This window comes from Podarcis muralis, chromosome 1, assembly GCF_964188315.1.
Source record: "Podarcis muralis chromosome 1, rPodMur119.hap1.1, whole genome shotgun sequence".
In the NCBI taxonomy this organism is placed as follows: Eukaryota; Metazoa; Chordata; class Lepidosauria; order Squamata; family Lacertidae; genus Podarcis; species Podarcis muralis.
This window is the reverse complement of record NC_135655.1, coordinates 82,264,714-82,284,304: the sequence shown is the minus strand read 5'-3', so window position 1 is coordinate 82,284,304 and position 19,591 is coordinate 82,264,714. Positions and strand designations below refer to the sequence as shown.

The following is a 19,591-nucleotide window of genomic DNA, read 5'->3' as shown; positions in this document are numbered from 1 at the left end:
TGCCAGCGTCTGCCCGAAGGAAGGAAGAAACATAAACTGGGTTGTTTTGTCTTTCAGGAAAAGCACTTAGACTGCGTGCATTTCAATTCTTGTATCTCAAAAGGCAAAATGCATAGCAGAATGGTGAAAGGAAATAATACATCAGGATCTGAATTTATTCTATTGGGATTTGCAGAGTATCCTGAACTGCAGCTCCTGCTCTCTGTTTTGTTCCTGCTGGTCTATATTATTACTGTTGTGGGAAATCTGGGGACAATCACAGTAATCAAGATGGATTCCCAACTCCACACTCCCATGTACTTCTTCCTCAGCAGCTTGTCCTTTATAGACTTTTGCTATTCCTCCAATGTCACACCTCGGATGTTGGCAAATTTAGTTACAGGCCACAAATACATTTCTTTTACTGGATGCTTGATACAGTGTTATCTCTTCATTGCTCTGGGTCTCACAGAATGCTTCATCCTGGCCGTCATGGCATATGATCGGTATGCAGCTATCTGCAATCCACTGACATATACCACAAAGATGACACCAAAGGTTTGCATGTGGCTGGTGGCTGTTCCCTCTGCATATGCTTTCCTAGATGCCATGATACAGACCATATTCACCTTCCGCCTGACCTTCTGTGGCTCCCATGTCATCAACCACTTTTACTGTGCTGACCCACCTCTCATGAAACTGTCCTGCTCTGACACCCACGTCAAACAGACCCTAATGTTACTATCTGCCAGTTTCAACCTCATCAGCTCCCTCGTTGTTATTCTAATCTCCTACATTTTCATTCTCTCTACGATCCTGAGGATACCCTCTGTTGAGGGTAGGTACAAAGCTTTCTCCACATGTGGCTTCCACCTGATGGCGGTCACCCTCTTTTATGGGACAGTTTTCGTCATGTATATCAGGCGTCCTTCTAGCCTGTCCCCAGAACGGGGCAAAATAGTATCTTTGTTTTATGCAGTGGTGATTCCCATGCTGAATCCACTGATCTATAGCCTAAGGAACAAGGAGGTCAAGGGTGCCATGAAGAGACTGGTAGGGAAGTATTTTACTAATATACACCGTAAACGATAATGTCCATTAATTCCTTATTTAAAGCTTAATATCCACTATTATTTATTTCCATAAATAGTGTGAAGTCTGTGCTTATATAAAGAACTGTTGTGAGTGTTGTGTGTTTCTGTTCTGCTTATAATGCCAAAAGCATCAGGCAACAAGTAACCATGTTGGTCAACTACTGCAGCAGAATGGGTTTAGCTCTTGATCATTTTTGATCAGAACTAGTTTCAGATTAAATTAATATTGCAGTTTACGGCACCTGCACTTGCTGATACTTCTGAAATGGGAAGCTGGCTTGCTCTTACATTGTACATTTATATAGTCTAAAGACAGAAGTGGACATTGCAAATGAAAAGGGGCTGCAGCCTAGTGCACTGTTGTTCAAATTAGAGCTGCCCATCCCATTATTATCTCTGATTTTAAGGACATGTGTTGTATAGACTGGTCATTATGATTTTGGAGCTGTGTGTAGCTATTCAAACATGACATCCAATGTATGCATGTCTGGCAGACTTGGGGATGGGAAGCCATGGGCAAAGGATGGTGCCATCCAGAGCCTTCACTGCTCATAGACTTTTCACACATCTATGTAGGTTTGAGACCATAGCAAACTCTAATAACATGGTAGGCCCAGCATTGCCATTTCTTCCACTCCCCCTCACTTTCATCAATTTCTGAGTGGCTCTCAGAGCTTTCATCAAACCAAAAAATAAACACAATTGCCTCTGTTAAGAGTGGTGATGCAGTAAGGCTTTAAAGCAGCTACCACATTGTTAGTGGTTGTTTCTAACCCTAAGAAACACTGGGGAGGCTGACAAGGGAGAAAACAGAGATTAGTGAAACCTCAATTTCCTTAGATAAGTCACTAATTTGGGGCTGAAACTTGTAAGTCTTCCAAAGATAAAGAAGTAAAACATTGCCTTTATAATAGACCCAGAGAAACCTGTTGGTTTCACCCCACACAGCTGTATTTGTGCAGTGTTAGGCCTGATTATTTTTATCTTAGAACAGCAAAGCTTGGGCACAAGGGCTGTGCACTGAATTCAGCCAACTCCCAGGGCAAAATGGGACGATAGGGGGGAAATTGGCTTCAACAAAGTTGGGGTGAGAGTTAGACAGTCCTGGATCACCCCAGTTTGCCTTGGACTATGCAGAGTGACCTGGGCTGTCAAGGGGCAGGGCGTTTGGCAAGGCAGGTCGATGCACCTTTGTAAGCCATTCCCAAGCAGGGAGAAGACCCCACCACCAGCAGCAGCACTTGGCCTCATTGATGTGCTCCAAAGGAAGGCACAGCAATACTTTTGGCACCAGCTTTGCTTCAGAAATTGCTGAAAGGAGGCATACAAGGCACTTTCCAACCACCTTAGGAACTCCACTCCAGATTTATGTAGGGTTTACTTTAGCCGGAAAATATTCCACAAGGCAGCAGAGGTTTAGGATCAGAGTTTTCCTTCCCCTAGATGGGCAACCTTCCCAGGTTGATGAGCCCCATATGCTTCTATACCATGTGCAGAAACCACCTTCTTGACTGTTGGACCCACTATTGGTCTCGTCCACTCAATCCACTGGAGCCTACAGGGCTTCACTCTTCACCTACAGGAGACAGACTAGTCCCTAACATACTGAGGGTTTAAGACCCATTGGCTACCCTCACCTGGTTTAGCCAGCCAATTGAAGCTAGTTCCCAGGGTGTGTTGCATGCTGTTGCATGCTGACAGCTTCTGGAAGCTACAGGTGAGAGCCGAGTGCAGGGTGGGGACAAAGGTGGATAAACTACCTCAGAAGGAGCATGATGTGTCCCCCACCAGAGGTACTACTCCCCCCCTAAGACCCCAATATCTGTCTTAATTTACTAGAATATGTGCAGGAGTTTCACAATAGCAATTGATTGGTTGTTAAACTAAAAGTGATTACAGTCATACCTCAGGTTGAATGTGCTTCAGGTTGAGCGTTTTCAGGTTGCGCTCCGTGGCAACCCAGAAGTAACGGAGTGTGTTACTTCTGGGTTTTGCCGCTCACACATGTGCAGACGCTCAAAATGACGTCACACGCATGCGCAGAAGTGGCAAAACATGACCCACGCATGCACAGACGTGCCGTTGCATCTTACATTCTGTTCAGGATGCGAACGGGGCTCCAGAACAGATCCTGTTTGCATCCCAAGGTACCACTGTACAGTAGAAATAGAACTGAGCCAATACCCAAGAATGACATTGATACTGTCCAGTAAAGTTTTTAATCCTACAGTGATTCACCGTTTGTTCACCTTTTATTACATATGTTAGAGTGGCTTTGTAAAGTAAAGGTAAAGGACCCCTGGACGGTTAAGTCCAGTCAAAGGTGACTATGGGGTTGCGGTGCTCATCTTGCTTTCAGACCGAGGGAGCTGGTGTTTGTCCACAGACAGCTTTCCGGGTCATGTGGCCAGCATGATTAAACCACTGCTAGGAAGCCGTTTACCTTTCCACTGCAGTGGTACCTATTTATCTACTTGCATTGGCGAGCTTTCAAACTACTAGGTTGGCAGGAGCTGGGACTGAACAATGGGAGCTCACCCTGTCGCGGGGATTCGAACCACCGACCTTCCGATCGGCAAGTCCAAGAGGCTTGGTGGTTTAGACCACAGCATCACCCACGCCCCAGTGGCTTTGTAAGTCTATATCTTAAAGAGGGGAAGAAGATCCTGTTAGCTCAGTTTTCTCCATACTGAAGTTCTGTTCAAAAGTATCCCTCACACATTGGGCCAGTGCATAAGAAGAGAGTGGGCCTGCTTTGACAGGCCTTGCACCTGCCATGTGCCTACACTCTAACATTGGCCTGTGCAGTGCAAACGTCTGCAAGGGGAGAACCTTTATATATGTATGATTCCATACAGTGGTATGTGTGACTGCTTTCTCCTGCAAATGCTCAGTTGGGGAGGAGGTAGTTGGTTCATGCAATCTCCAGGTGGGCTAGTCAGCATGGCCCCACTCCTCACATGAGTGATATTTCTGAATTGGATTTGAGTTGCCAAGTATTCAACTGTTGAGCATCATGGTTTTCTTAAAGGACATTTATTGCTCAGAAGGAGCTCTGAATCACCCTGAACAGGCTTACATTCACAATGGAAAACAACATCTTCTTTTCCTTCCTTTTCTCAGAGCTCCATCTTCCGTCTGATGTCTGCAACAGCAACCTAAATGGGAAGGATCCCCTGTGTGTTTTCATAATACATTATGTATTCCAGGCCTACCAGCAGAATGATAAAATGGTGTAGCATTGTACAAAATGATACTTTTTTCTGTGCAGTATGTATATTTGTCATACATTCAGTGTAAGGTATTTTATTGAATAAACCTGGTATTTTATGCAAATGAATTACATTTTCCCCTCTTGTCCCCACATTCTCTTTTTTTTTTTAAAATAAATTTTAATTGGTTTTCCAAACACATAATAAAAGCAAACAATAAACAAAACAAAACATACAAACATATAAACATGTATAATTTCATAATCTTATTTTCATACACCTTGCTTCGTGGACTTCCCCATACCTCCCCTTTTCTGCATCCTTGTTTTTACCTTTCTTCAGCAACCCTCCAACTAATTAATTAGTTCACTTTCCTTACATTCTTATTTCCTTAACTTATTGTTTACAGTTACAATTCTCTATCTCTTAACACCTTGACATCTCAGTGCTCCTCAATTTTACAACAATTTTAAAGATAAATTTTAAATTTCTTCCAGTCTTCTTCCACTGTCTCTCTCCCCTGGTCACGGATTCTGCCGGTCATCTCTGCCAGTCCCATATAGTCGATCACCTTCGCTTGCCATTCTTCCAGAGTGGGTAGTTCTTGTGTCTTCCAGTACTTTGCCAGAAGAATTCTTGCTGCTGTGGTAGCATACATAAAAAACGTCCTATCCTTCCTTGACACCAATTGGCCGACCATGCCCAGGAGAAAAGCCTCAGGTTTCTTAGAAAAGGTCCATTTAAGGACTTTCTTAATTTCATTATAGATCATTTCCCAAAAGGCTTTAATCTTCGGGCAGGTCCACCAGAGGTGATAAAAGGTACCTTCAGTCTCATTACATTTCCCACATTCTCAAGACTAACTCACCAAAACCTCACAAGGCCCTACAGTGTGGAATACCATTTTACACCAGAAAACTTCCAGTGAGCATCCCTAACGTGGCATCACATGTGAATACAGTCTGTGTTGCATCTTTAATTCATCTTGCTCTGCTAAATTTATCTTTTTGTAAACCACTTTGAGGCTTTTTCTACAATCAAGCAGCATATAAATTTTATGAAATAATTATAATTATAAAATGAATTCTGCTACTATTTAGTTTCCACTGAAGGTCATGTTAGATCTGGAAATCGATAATGTGGGGAAAAAATTAATACAATGGTGCTTTATCCAAAAATATTTTAATTATATTTCTAGAATTGAGAAAATAGATCATATTTATGAAACCTTTAAATAGTTTGTATCTTAATTTGATATTTCTTTGGGGATGACAAGACTTTTGCCAATATACTTCAGGGCTAATCAACGTGGTGCCCTCCAAATGTTGTTGGACTGCAGCTCCTATTATTCCTGATTATTGATCATGCTGGCTGTGGCAAATTGAAAATATTGTTCAACAACACCCAGAGGATACTACATTGGCTACTCCTGTACTAAATTATACAGCATATTTTAATTCAGCAAATGATTTAAATTCAGACAGAAGGGCTCCTTTCATTCATGTAGGGCTTTTGACTGGCTGAAGGATCAAAAGAAAGAGGTGCAGGGTTGGGGGTTTTTTTTGGCCAATTACCCCCTCCCATTGAAGCCTCTCACACTGTTCTGGAAGGATCCAGAACCCTCCTGAGCAGGTTTCCAGGGGTGGAAGTGACTGCATGGGGGAAAATCACCTTCTCTGTTGCTGCTGATGGAACTTCACTCAGAGAAAGCTCCTGTTGAAAGAAAGGAAATTAGGATCCAAGCCTATGGATGGCATTCAATGCTAGTCCTACTCAGAGTAGTCCTGACACATTACTAACTTAGGTTCATAAATTTCAATGAGTCTACACTCACTGAGTAGAACTTAGTTGACTCTAGGTCTCCATAAGTTATTTCTGCGCAATCTGGATACCTGGCTGAATTACAAGTCATTAGGTTCCATTATAATGAAGTTAGGGATATAAGGAGCTGCCTTATACTGAATCAGATCATTGATCAATCTAGATCAATATTGTTTACATTGACTGGCAGGGACTCTCCTGGGTTTCAGACTGGGGTCTCTCCCAGCCTAGAGATGCTCGTGATTGAACCAGAGGACCTTTCTGCAGGCAATGCAGCTTCCACTGAGCTGCAGCTCTACCCCAAACAGTCTGTTCTTCCCAACATAATGAAAATATGAGCTAAAAAGTACTGGGTAAAAATCAACTGATAACATTTACATTTAACAATACATTTATAAAATTGTGCTAAAGCCAGTCGACTACCAACATGCCCAAAGCACACATTGATAGTCTTCCAGTAGCCAACATGTTAAAACACGGCTTTCCTACGCACAGCTTTTCTCAGAGCATCTTTTACCTCCCTGTTCCTCAGGCTGTAGATCAGTGGATTCAGCATGGGAATCACCACAGTGTAGAAGACAGAGACTATTTTGTCCTGGTCCATAGAGTGGCTGGAGCTGGGTCTCAAATACATGAACAGGATCGTTCCAAAGAATATGGTGACTGCCAGTAAGTGGGAAGCACATGTAGAAAAAGCTCTGCGCCTCCCATCTGAGGAGCTGATCCGTAAGATGGCAGAGAGGATATAGATGTAGGAAATAAGAATTGTGATGAGGCAGCTTAATTCATTAAAACTGGCAAAGACAAAGATGATGATCAGGTTGATGTGTATGTCAGTGCAAGAGAGTGCGAGGAGAGGGGGCGTGTCACAGAAGAAGTGGTTGATGATGTTAGAATCACAGAAGTGCAGGTGGAACGTGAAATAAGTGTGAATTGCTGCATTTATAAATCCAGCTAGAAACGAGGCAATTACTAAGTAGCTGCAGACTTTCCATGACATAATCACCTTGTAGAGGAGTGGGTTGCAAATGGCATTGTACCTGTCATATGCCATTACTGCCAAAAGGAAACCTTCGATGCCCGCAAATGAGCCAAAGAAGTAGAACTGCGCTGCACATCCATGGAATGAAATGATGTTAGCATCAGCTACAAAGTTCACCAGCATCTTGGGAGTGATGACGGTGGAGTAACAGAAGTCAACAAAGGACAGGTAGCAAAGGAAAAAATACATGGGTGTGTGAAGCCGAGAGTCAATTCCTATTAAAACAATCATTCCTAGATTACCCACGATGCTGACAGCATAGATCCCCAGAAAGATCACAAAGAGGGGAATCTTCAGTTCTGGCTGATCTGTCAGTCCACGAAGGATGAACTCAGTCGTTGTGGTGTAATTCTCCATGACCATTTCCTCCCCATGTGTAATTTTTCTCATCCTAGAATATTGGGGGGAAATGTGGACCTGAACTTGTTTATAAAAGTGAATACCAAACAGTTGTTCAATTCCTCCCTTTCTTTCCTTTCCAGTCATGATATCAAGTCTATAGAACAGGCCTGAGGAACACGTGATCCTCTAGTGTTCTTGGGACTCTCTGGCTACTTCCCAATAGGTTTCTACCAATGTAAACAGTGCCTGCTGCTCTTGAAAAACTATCTGAAAACCAACAGAGCTCAACAAAGGTCTATGATCAGCACCTTACCTTTTGTTACTTGCCAAACCAAGGGATTAATCATGCAAAGCAGCCCAAAAGGCTTCTGGCTTTTTTAGGTACAGTATGTCCATGATGTAAAAAACTGCCACAGATCCTGCAGTGATTCTCTTCTGATATGATCCTTCTTAATCTTTCAGTTTTAGGTGGTTGGGACTAAAAATTAAAAGGAAACAAGGAGAAGTCTAATTTCCAGTGGAGAAACAAGGATCACTTTGCTGCCCTGCTGTGTACTGTTGAAGACGGTGGTGGGCTTGCAATGCCCTAAAGAGTTTCTTCTTCTAGTTTAAGAGAAGCAATTGTGATGGTTTCCCTGATTGCTTCTCTGCCTGTCTGCTACCCTGGGAAGGCTTTTGTAAGGGGGAGAGAGGTGTGTTCAGTTCTATGAGAGACAGAGAAATACCATTGGGCCAACTGAGAGAGGGAAGGAGGTATGCATAGGCATGTGTGTCTGTATGTACATGGTGATTGCATGGCTGGATCTAGACACATCGAAGAAGCAATTCAGTTAAACACGTTGTAAACTCATACAGGGAAATCTGGTAGGGAAAGACGGGACTCCACAGCGCCATTGGGAGTCACAGTGCTATATCACATATAAAAAGGTACCCCTGCCCGTATGGGCCAGTCGTGTACGACTCTAGGGTTGTGCGCTCATCTCACTTAAGAGGCCGGGAGCCAGCGCTGTCTGAGGACACTTCCGGGTCACAAGGCCAGTGTGACAAGCTGCATCTGGCAAGCCAGTGCAGCACACGGAACGCTGTTTACCTTCCCGCTGGTAAGTGGTCCCTATTTATCTACTTGCACCCGGGGGTGCTTTCGAACTGCTAGGTTGGCAGGTGCTGGGACCGAGCAACGGGAGCGCACCCCGCCACGGGGATTCGAACCGCCGACCATACAATCGGCAAGTCCTAGGCACTGAGGTTTTACCCACAGCGCCACCCGTGTCCCTGCATATCACATATAGTGTATCTTTCATCTTTGTTGGAAGCCGCCCAGAGTGGCTGGGGAAACCCAGCCAGATGGGCGGGGTACAAATAATATATTATTATTATTATTATTATTATTATTATTATTATTATTATTATTATATACAACGCATATAAAACACTTTTTCTTTACCAATCTAGCTGAGCTGCATGTGTGAGCAACAGAAGGTGAGTCATGGATGGGCATTGTCAGCCTTGCTTGTGAGACATTGAATTCCCTCTCCATCCCTTCCTGCCATTTGTTTAGCCAAAGGTGGCTTGCTACTTTGTTCTCTCCCTGTCCTCCTTCAGTGAGATTCCCCTCCCACATTCAATCTTGTTAACAGCAATCAGAATGCAGTGCATCTGCTAGCCTGAGCCCAGTGCATGATCCTGTGTGCTTTGTTCCTCTGCTAGGTCTTTCGGTAGATCAGGTTCCTTCCTCAAGGTTTTTTTGCTGGCTGCAATATGATATGTATCAGGAAGTCACATGCACATGGGCTAGGGAAGAAAAGCAAATTCTCTGCCTCTCCCATGGAAAATGCCTGTGTGTACTATCACTGTATAATTAGCTCTCTCCTTTTACTGCAGTAGGTTCAGATAGCAAGATCCAAATAACACAGCATGTTGTAATCCTCCTCTTCTTCTTTGCAGTTCTGACATCAAAGGTGCAAAGGAGAGAAGAGACTCCTCCCCACGCTTCAACATTTGTCCAATGAAAACAGGGATGTCCCATTCCATAATGATAATTTTACTATTTATATCCCACACATCTTACTGGGTTGCTCTAGTCTCTCTGGGCTTCTTCCAACATATATAAAAACATAATAAAACATTAAACATTTTTTTAAAAAACAACCCCTTCCCTATACAGTATTGCCTTCAGACAGCTCAGGGGTCGGATAACTCCATACCATCCAACATTTCTACAATGAAAATAGGGACATCCTAAGGAAATTGGGACACTGCAGGATCAAATCAGAAACTGGGATGACTTCTCTAATCCAGGACGTATTTGGAAAATAAGGACATTGGAGGGCCTGTCACTCTCCTTTGCACCTCTGAGAGCAGTGCAATGCTGTAGGGGGTTTGTAGAAGATAGTACATTCCATTCCCAGGATCTCTCTTCCCTGCTCCACTCCGAGCACACAATGTTCTCTGGCCATGGACCACATGCTTCAGTGAGCTGTTTCTGGGTTTTCCCCAAGTCACCTAGATTTTTAAATTTATTTGTATTTCTACAAACCTTGGGGTTGTTGCATTGGAACGGCAGTAAGTTTTCTTCAATGGGCTTTTGGCCATTTAAACAGGTGCTGTCTGACAGCAAGACAGGAATTTGTCCCCTGGTTCGCCTCTTGGAGTTTATCCATATACACTTCCTCTTCTCCCACTGCATTTCCCCTGGGGGAAACCACTTTAGTGCTCAGCTGGAGCAAACGGCAATCAGGTTTTCTGCTGATTACTGTTTGTTCTGATTTAGAGCTAAAGAGCAGGTTTTCCCTGGGAAAGGAGTGAGGCAAGGGGAAAATCACTTGGATCCATGCATTGGTCAAATGGAAGCATTGGTCAAATGGAAAACCACTCTGACATGTGCTTTCTAGTTATGGGACAAGCAGAAATGGTTAAAAACACACACACACCCTAACAATCATTTGGCTATTTCCCAACAGGTTTCTATCCACTGAATCAGGGGCTGCTACTCATGTAAAGCTCTCAGAAAAAAATCAAGAGAGATCTACAAAGGTCTAGGATCAGCACCTTACCTCTTGTTATCTGCCAAGCCAAGGGGTTAATCATGCAAAGCAGCCTCACAGAAATCTGGCTTTTGCAGTTATGTGCATGATGTTAAAAAGAATAAATAAACCAGCAGGTCCTGCAGTGGTTCTCCTCTGATATGATCCATGTCCCTGGCTTAGTCTTTCAGTTTGAGATGGTTGAGGCTAAATGTAAAGAGGAAACAAGGGGAACTCTGACTTCCAATGGAGAAACAAGGATTTTATAGTTAGTTTTGGAAGTCCTTTGAGATGCCAAAACAATATACAAGCTCGGTGGACCTAATTAAAATCTGAGTTGTCAAAAACTGAGAAAATTCAAAACAGTAAATAGAATACAGTTCGTAAATAGAGCATGACACTGAGAACCACCTTCTGTCCTCTGTCCAAGGAGCTAAAGTTTGTTTTTTATCTAAAGCTTTTTAGATAGGTTTTTTTTTTACAGTTCTGTGTTCCACTTCAGCTTGTGATGTTTGTGCATGTGTGTATGTGTGAATCTTTGCAGTAGTACCCTACTTAGCTTTCGTTAACATTAGTGGTTAATTCATTAGTAGTTATTTATATTAATTATTTTGTCTTGTTTTCCCATCCAGTGCCTACTGGTATCCAGCCTATTATCTGTTCGTTTCTCTGTCCTTTGCCAATTAATCATTCCCTTCCTTAAAGTCAGTAAATTGGTAAATAAATAAGTAAACATTGTTTGTTGCCTGTGTTTTATCTTAGTTGGCTAGTGCACCCTCCACCCTCCATTTTGGCCGCAGTCTTAGTTGTTTGTTTCTTGTGTTTGTTCCATGTAAGTATCGCAAGGCCTCAGATGTGACCTCGGAGACCCTGCGAGGTCTCAGAACCAATGTCCGAGGCCCTGCCAGCATCTGAACACGACCTCCGGTAAAAACTGGAAATCTCATTGGAGGTCTCATGAGGCCTTGGATGTAACCTCCGAGACCCCGAAAGGCCTCGGAAGCACTGCTGTGCCACCAACACAACATGAAGTCATGAAGTCGTGACATCATGACATCATGTTACATCACAGGCGTCATTGGGCACTCATAACCTAGGGGCTCAGGTCAGCACTCCTGTGTGTAGCTATGGTGCACAGTCAAAGGGGGCAGAGGGAGGTGCTGGCAATAGCAGCACCACTGACCAGATTGGTATGCCTCCAGTCAAAGCTAACCCATCCTTCTCATTGTGGTGGTGGGAGCAAGCCACAGCCACATGACCAGTGGTAATGGGAGTTGTAGTCCAATAATATCTGGGCATTTTCCATCCCTGCTTTACATCAATTCTTCAAAAACAGTCCTCAAACTCAAAATTCTAAAAGAGCAATAAATGGAAAGATTTGCTATTCAAAAAAATAAATAAATCAGAATTGCATTCTGAAATTCTGCCAGATGTTGAAAAATGATAGTGTTGTATAGACAGTAAAATGCATGCAATATATAGGATTGGGCTGTGCACAAATAGCCTCTCAAATTTCTCTGCCATATTTCCAGATAGACAAATTGGTGGGCTATTTTACTAAATTTCTGCAGGGACTGTCAGGAGCAGGGATCACAGTATCTCAGAAATGGGGCTCAACTTTAGCAGTGGGAGCAGCACAGCTTCTTTTTTTTAATGAATTAAAAAATTGCTGCCACTGGAAATGGCAATAGCAATTGCAGCAGGCAGTGAGGCAGCACAGGGATGGTGGCACTGCTCACATGCCTTCCCGATGCCAAGTGTCACTGCCAGTTCCAGAGAGGGAGAGGGAGCAGATGACTCAGGCATGGGGAAGTCAGTGCTTTGATGCCTCAGCACAGAGACAATTCAATGCTTTTGCTACTGTGGCTGCATCACCCCTTCACCCTCAACAGCAGAAGCAATACTCCATTAATGCCCAGTATTTGGAAAGCAGTAATTGTCCTGGCAGCCTGACCAACATCCCCACCACCACCGCAACACCTACCCACCCAGTTCCTCAAACCTACCTGGATTTGTCATTTATTTATTTATTTCACCAAGCTTTTATAGCACTCAAAACAGAAAAAGAATATCAGAAATTGCCTTAGAAAAATCACATCTCAGAAATTTAGGCTCAGCTCCAGTATCACCCATAGATAGGTTGTGAGAGGGCAGACAAATGCGCAGGACTGAGGAAAATCATAATAATCCACACCATATGAATGTTTGCTACTGTGGCCTCTGGTGAAAGATTTTCTTACTCAGTCTTTTCTTCAGGGCTCTTTTCACCTCCTCGTTCCTCAGACTGTAGATGACGGGGTTCACCATGGGGATCACAATGGTGTAGAAGACGGACACAATCTTGTCTTGCTCCACTGCCTCAATGCCTCCAGGCTGCACATACATGAAGGTCAAAGACCCGTAATACAGTACAACGGCAGTCAGGTGTGAGGCACAGGTTGAGAAGGTCTTCTGTCTGCTTGTGGGTGACCGCATCCTCAAAATGGTGGAAATGATGTAACCATAGGAGATAAGAACAATAATTGCATTCCCTACCACGACAAAAGTGGAAAGGACGAAGAGTACAACCTTGGAAACATAGTTGTCTGAGCAGGAAAGCCGCAACAAAGGAGGGATGTCACAGTAGAAGGAACTGATTTCATTGGGACCACAGAAGGAGAGCCTAAAGACACCACTTGTGTGGACAATGGCAATAAAAAGTCCCACCAGGTAGCTCCCAGCCAAAAGCTGAAGACACACATTTCTGGCCATGGCAATAGGATAAACCAATGGTTTGCAGATGGCAACAAAACGGTCATAAGCCATAGCAGCCAGAAGGTAGCACTCTGTTGTAGCATAGAGGGTGAAGAACCACATCTGGGTCGCACATGCATTGTACGAAATCACCTTCCTATTTGTAAGGAGGTCCCACAACAGCCTGGGAATGATAGTGGAGGAGTAGCAAATGTCAATGAAGGACAGGTTGCTGAGGAAAAAGTACATTGGAGATTGCAAAACGGGATCTGTCTGGATTAACACAATCATACCCAGATTCCCCATCACTGTTAGGAGGTAGATTAGTAGAAAGAGCAAAAACAAGGGTATCTCCACTTCAGAATGATCTGTGAATCCTAAAAGAATGAACTCAGACACCTGGGTTCTGTTCACCTCTTGCATTTCTCCAATATGATTAACTTTCAGTCAGGAATGACAGCTAAAATTAGGATAGATAAGGGGAAGGATTGGAAAGCAAAGTGAAAAGCTGAGGTAATACAAGGGGGTGCATTGCAAACCATCTTTTAAAATTGTGATTTCCATTATTGGAAATATACTTTTCAAAAACATTTGTTCCTCTTACATAATGACCAAAGTGTTGGAGAAGCAGTTGAGATGGTTGCCCTAATTGTTTCTCCAACTGTCTGCAAGCCTGGCTAGGCTTTTATAAGGGAGAAAGTCATGTGTGTGTTCTGTGAGCGACAGAGAAATGGAGAGAGGTAGGGTGGTGTGTGTATGTGCATGTACATGATTGCAGCTCCAACAAAGCATGGCACAAAGGAGAAGGGGGGAGGATCACAAAGGGCTTTGTTCTCCTGCTGCTCTCCTTCCCACCTCTGAAAACAGTGCAGCCCTGTAGGCACCTGGTGAGCAAGTGAGCAAGTTAAGATGGGTTAGAGTAGACAGGGTTAGCCAGTGAAGAGAGCAAGTTCACAGCCCAGAGTATTTTATCAATGTATGCCCCACTTTCAGCCATAGCTCTCTTAATGGATGACTATGTCCCTTTGAAACTGTATGGAGCAGGATACTCCATTCCATTCCCACGGTCTCTTTCCCACTCTTCCCTGAATAAACAGTGTTCTCTGGCCACTGATCATGCTCAGTTTTCATTGGTCTGTTCTTCTATTTTCCCCCAAGTTAACCAGGTTTGCTTGTTTTTTGCTATGTCTACAAATCTTTCAGTTCCCCCAAAGTCTGCTGACACCTCTCTCATGGCTGGTGCTACAGTTTTGGCTCCATAAGGATTGACGCTTGAAGAATGAGTTCTGGGCTGGTATAGATTGGGGTGGGAAAGGTCTATGATTAGCACCTTACCTTTTGGCTTTAGCAGTGACGTGCATGAAATAAAAAAGTTTTGTAGATCATTCAGTGACTCTCCTCTGATATGGTCCATGTTTCTGGTTTAATCTTTCAGTTTTAGCAGGTCAAGGCTTAATATTAAAAGGAGTCAAGGGGAAGTGTGACTTCCAATGGAGAAACAAGGATTTTATAGTTGGTTTTGGAAGTCCTTTTGGATATCATAACAATAGAAATGCTCTGTGGACCTAATTAAAACATCTTGTTGCCACATCTTGAGAAAATTCAAATTAGACACTGAGAACAACCCTCTATCACCATCCAAGTTTATTCATTTAGAGCTTTTTAACCCCATTCTTCAACTGACAAAAGTCTCTGTGAGCAGCTTACAAATATAAGTGGTAAGACAGTCTTTAACCCCAGGCTTGCAGACTAAAGCAACAGCAAAAAAGGAAAATGGGGTGTAAGGCAAACACTTGGAAAGGTAGTATTAGAAGGCTGTCTGAAAGTCTTTGACTTCACCAGCCTCACCTACCTCTTCAGTGAAATGGATGTTAACATCTAGAAAAAGAAAACATTAAATGTGGATAAATCCACATACGTATATAGGAATAGTAGTATTCCCCATTTTTTTTCAAGCTACACCCACTCATGGCAGTTATTTTGGGTCAAGAACCATCCCTGCCACCAGGAGCCCACCTCACTCACTCACTCAAAATCCCAAATTTACCATTGGACTCAGTCTGGCATAAAAGGTTGGTCACCGCTGATTTAAAGAATTGGGAGGTGCAAGGGCTGGGGGAGTGGAGTGGTGCCAAGATGCAAAGGAAAAGAGCAGGGAGGATCACAAACAGTGTATTCCAGCCACTGACCATGTTCTTCATTGGTCTGTTTTTGTGTCTTCCCCAAGCCACCCAGGTTTGTTGTCTTTTGGATACTTCTACAATCCTTTGGGTTTTCCCACCCAAAGCCTGCTGATACATATTTGTAACATAAGGATTGACAGTTGACAAATGGGTTCTCTGCTGGTATATATTGGACTGGAGAAAGGAGTTAATGGATTCCAAAATGATGACTACCAGAAACCAATGTCCTAAATAAAGTTTGATTCCTTCCCCAAGTATATTGCACAGGTTTACAGCCTGTGTTTTGACATTCCAACTAGAAAACAAAAGAGAACTCTTTACAATCAACCAATTTCCTCAACGGCTACAAGAACACATTGAAACTGCAGTACATTTCCTTCAATGGGCTTTTGGCCAATTAAACAGGTGTTTTATCTGAGGGCAAGACAAGAATTTTTCCTGGTCTTTGTGTTTTTAAATACCCTAACTAACTTAATCATTTGGCTATTTCCCAGCAGGTTTCTACCAATGGAAACAAGGGCTGCTACTTCTTTAAAGCTTTCAGAAAATCAATAGACCTCTACAAAGGTCTATGACCAGAACCTTACCATTTGTTCCTTGCCAAGTCAGGGGATTAATCGTGCAGACCACACACTGAATTAGATTTTACAACAAAAACCAAACTGATACAGAACTGGAACAAAACAAATGTTATGAATACCAAATTCAGTGGTACCTCGGGTTAAGTACTTAATTCGTTCCGGAGGTCCGTACTTAACCTGAAACTGTTCTTAACCTGAAGCACCACTTTAGCTAATGGGGCCTCCTGCTGCTGCCGTGCCGCCGGAGCACGATTTCTGTTCTCATCCTGAAGCAAAGTTCTTAACCTGAAGCACTATTTCTGGGTTAGCAGAGTCTGTAACCTGAAGCGTATGTAACCAGAGGTACCACTGTAGAGTCATATTTCATTGAGACTTGCCACCCCCATGATTGGCGTATTATATACGGTAAGTAACAAATGGCCACAAAATGGAAGCAAGATCCATAGGTTTACCTAGATCTGGATTAATGTATAAGTCAATTTAATGTATAAGTCAATTTCTCAAAAATGGGAACAAGCATTACTTTATAGAACCAAATATTTAAAGAAAAACCTGAGGACACCTTCCAGCCCTGTGATATTGTCAAATGAGCAGCTCCTGTTAGGGGGGAAAAATGTAAGTGGTTTGTTTATTTATTATTTATTTATTGAATTTATATACCACCCTATACCCGGGGGTTTTAGGGCACTTCACAGAATTACATATTAAGTCTGTATTAAACAAATCAGAAATGGATAAAAGTCATAGTTACGGGTTTAAAGGCAACAGTTCACCTATTATTTCAGAAATTTCTTCATTAACTCTTCTCAAAATTCGTATACATGTTTGCAAGACCACCACATGTGCTCTTTCGATACATACCTTCCAACACATAGGGGACCCAAATTTAGACATATGTGCAAGATGGGCTGGGGTCAAGACCCAATGGGGTATTTTTAAGGAGTTTTCTCATATATTTCTGGAGACAAATCAAAAAGGAGTAGGAAGCCATAGTTCAATTCCTGGCATGTTGCAGCAGAGCTGCGAATGTACCCAGCCTGAAATGGGAAAACAGTGATATTTTCTCTCTCTCCAGAAAAACGACTTCTGATATATTTTGGCTCAAATCCAATGTTGTGTGAGACAAAGGTGCAAGATAGGACAACATTTTAACAACAATAACCACATGAATATTCACTGCTTTTGCTGTGGGAGTAAGATATTATTGCTTAGTCTTTTCTTCAGGGCTCTTTTCACCTCCTCGTTCCTCAGACTGTAGATGACGGGGTTCACCATGGGGATCACAATGGTGTAGAAGACGGACACAATCTTGTCTTGCTCCACTGCCTCAATGCCTCCAGGCTGCACATACATGAAGGTCAAGGACCCGTAATACAGTACAACAGCAGTCAGGTGTGAGGCACAGGTTGAGAAGGTCTTCTGTCTACCTGTGGATGACCGCATCCTCAAGATGGCAGAGATGACATAAGCATAGGACACAAGAACAATAATTGCATTCCCTACCACGACAAAAGTGGAAAGGACAAAGAGTACAACCTTGGAAACATAGTTGTCTGAGCAGGAGAGTCGCAACAAAGGAGGGATGTCACAATAGAAGGAGCTAATTACATTGGGACCACAGAAAGACAAACTAAAGGTTCCACAGGTGTGAACAATAGCATTCACAAGCCCCACCAGGTAGCACCCAGCCACAAGCTGAAGACAGATGTTTCTAGCCATGGCAATAGGATAAACCAGTGGTTTGCAGATGGCAACAAAACGGTCATAAGCCATAGCAGCCAGAACGTAGCACTCTGTTGTAGCATAGAGGGTGAAGCACCACATCTGGGTTGCACATTCATTGTATGAAATCACCTTCCTCTCTGTAAGGAGATCATACAGCAGCCTGGGAATGATGATGGAGGAGTAGCAAATGTCAATGAAGGACAGGTTGCTGAGGAAAAAATACATTGGAGACTGCAAAAGGGAGTCTGTCTGGATCAACACAATCATACCCAAATTTCCCATCACTGTCAGTAGGTAAATTAATAGGAAGAGCAAAAACAAGGGTATCTCCACTTCAGAACGATCTGTGAATCCTGAGAGAATGAACTCAGACACCTGGGTCCTGTTCCCCTCTTGCATTCTTCCAGTATGATTAACCATCAATCAGTAATGAGGGCTAAAATTAGGATAGATAAGAGAAAACATTGAAAATCATAGTGAAAACCTGAGATAATATAAGAGTGTGCATTGGAAACATTTTAATTTTTTAAAAAAAGAATGTGATTTTCATTTATATAATTTGGAAAAATATTTTTCAAAATATTTTTCATGTTGCACTATGAACCAAACTCCACTTACATTAGGCAAATGCATGGCCACTCCAGAGTTAATTTTATATTTGTGTACATTCATCAAAATAAAAAAGACAGGAGGGGCTTTAATGAGTGTGTGCCATCATTTCAGATTTTCTTTACCACTCTCAACTCTTCAGGGACCAACTGGCCATGCCTTCCTTTCATCATGCAGCCCCCATTGGAGGATTGGCACTGCCTCATCATAAGCCTGGGTTTGCATGAAATTATCATGGTGTATGGGAGCAAAAGACAATGGAGGTTGCACACCAGCCATGGACATGACCTGGGAATGAGAAGGCAAAGGCACTGAGAAGGGTAAGGTGGTGGTTTTAAAGAAAGGCAGACATTTGAGTAAAGCATGGATAGAGGAAACGGAGAAGGAAGAGGTGGATTTAAACAACAGCAGAGATTTAAGTAAAGTACCTTCTTACAATGGAATATATGAGGGCTCCACATCCTTTATATCTCACACATAAGATATGTGTGAGATAATGAAATAAAAAATAGAGACTATTTTAAACAATGACAGAACTTTGAGCAGGGGTGGAGAAACACTGAGAGGAAAATTGTGGTTTTAAACAAGAACAGATGTTTGAGTAAAGCGGGAATGGAAAGACATAGAGGGAATTGCCCATTTTAAAACAACAACTGGGGTTTAAGTAAAGCAGAGATTGAATGATAGTTGTGGTTTTAAATGACAGCAGAGGTTTGAGGAAAGCAAAGATGGAAAAATGCCAAATTTAAAACAACAGAGGCTTGAATAAAGCAGGCATGTAGAAAAATTGAGAGGGGGAAAGGAGCAATCTTGAACAATGACAGAGGTCTGAGTAGAGTAAGCAGGGGTAGGTGACACTGAGGGTGGGGGAAAGCAGCTTTAAGCCAAAATTAAAGCAGTTTACTCCATTCAGTGTTTCCCCTCCCTAAATTCAGAAATCACAGTTTAGTAAGCCCTGCATCCTCAACTAGATACTCATTGATTTCCAGCTACTCAAACTAACTGAAAACAAAAGATTCAAAGTTCATTAAAATGGATATTTACCTAATTTTTAAAAAACCCATTAAGTGTGGATAAATACTTTCAGTAATGGCAACTACTATTCTTGCAGAAGAAAGATTATTCCTTCCCCATAAAAACTCAGCATGTATATTATAGGATCTGACTGCATCACCTCAGCCTTACCTGTAGTCAAACAGAATTTTCTTCATATTGTGCACTGATTCTAGAGGCTATGAGTGTACATA

General features: G+C 42.6%; 5 protein-coding genes across 5 annotated transcripts in view; 1 reads left to right on the top strand and 4 right to left on the bottom strand.

Annotated features, from left to right (window-relative positions):
• Positions 1 to 19,591, bottom strand: part of LOC114601534 (apelin receptor) — a 492,419-nt gene that overhangs the window by 265,847 nt on the left and 206,981 nt on the right. The window lies entirely within an intron of this gene.
• LOC144328722 (olfactory receptor 5M11-like) lies at positions 121 to 5,497 on the top strand. Its single transcript, XM_077933196.1, has 2 exons — positions 121 to 1,036; positions 5,454 to 5,497. Exons 1-2 carry the CDS (start codon positions 121 to 123, stop codon positions 5,495 to 5,497), a joined length of 960 nt encoding a protein of 319 aa, XP_077789322.1.
• On the bottom strand, positions 6,576 to 7,538 carry LOC114601643 (olfactory receptor 5AP2-like). Its single transcript, XM_077933193.1, has one exon. It carries the CDS (start codon positions 7,536 to 7,538, stop codon positions 6,576 to 6,578), a length of 963 nt encoding a protein of 320 aa, XP_077789319.1.
• On the bottom strand, positions 12,722 to 13,669 carry LOC114584246 (olfactory receptor 5AR1-like). The gene has a single exon (XM_028705915.2). It carries the CDS (start codon positions 13,667 to 13,669, stop codon positions 12,722 to 12,724), a length of 948 nt encoding a protein of 315 aa, XP_028561748.2.
• On the bottom strand, positions 15,095 to 18,134 carry LOC114584238 (olfactory receptor 5AR1-like). Its single transcript, XM_028705903.2, has 3 exons — positions 17,215 to 18,134; positions 15,436 to 15,529; positions 15,095 to 15,124 (listed from the first exon to the last, which is right to left on the bottom strand). The coding sequence occupies exons 1-3, from the start codon at positions 18,132 to 18,134 to the stop codon at positions 15,095 to 15,097; spliced, it is 1,044 nt and encodes a 347-aa protein (XP_028561736.2).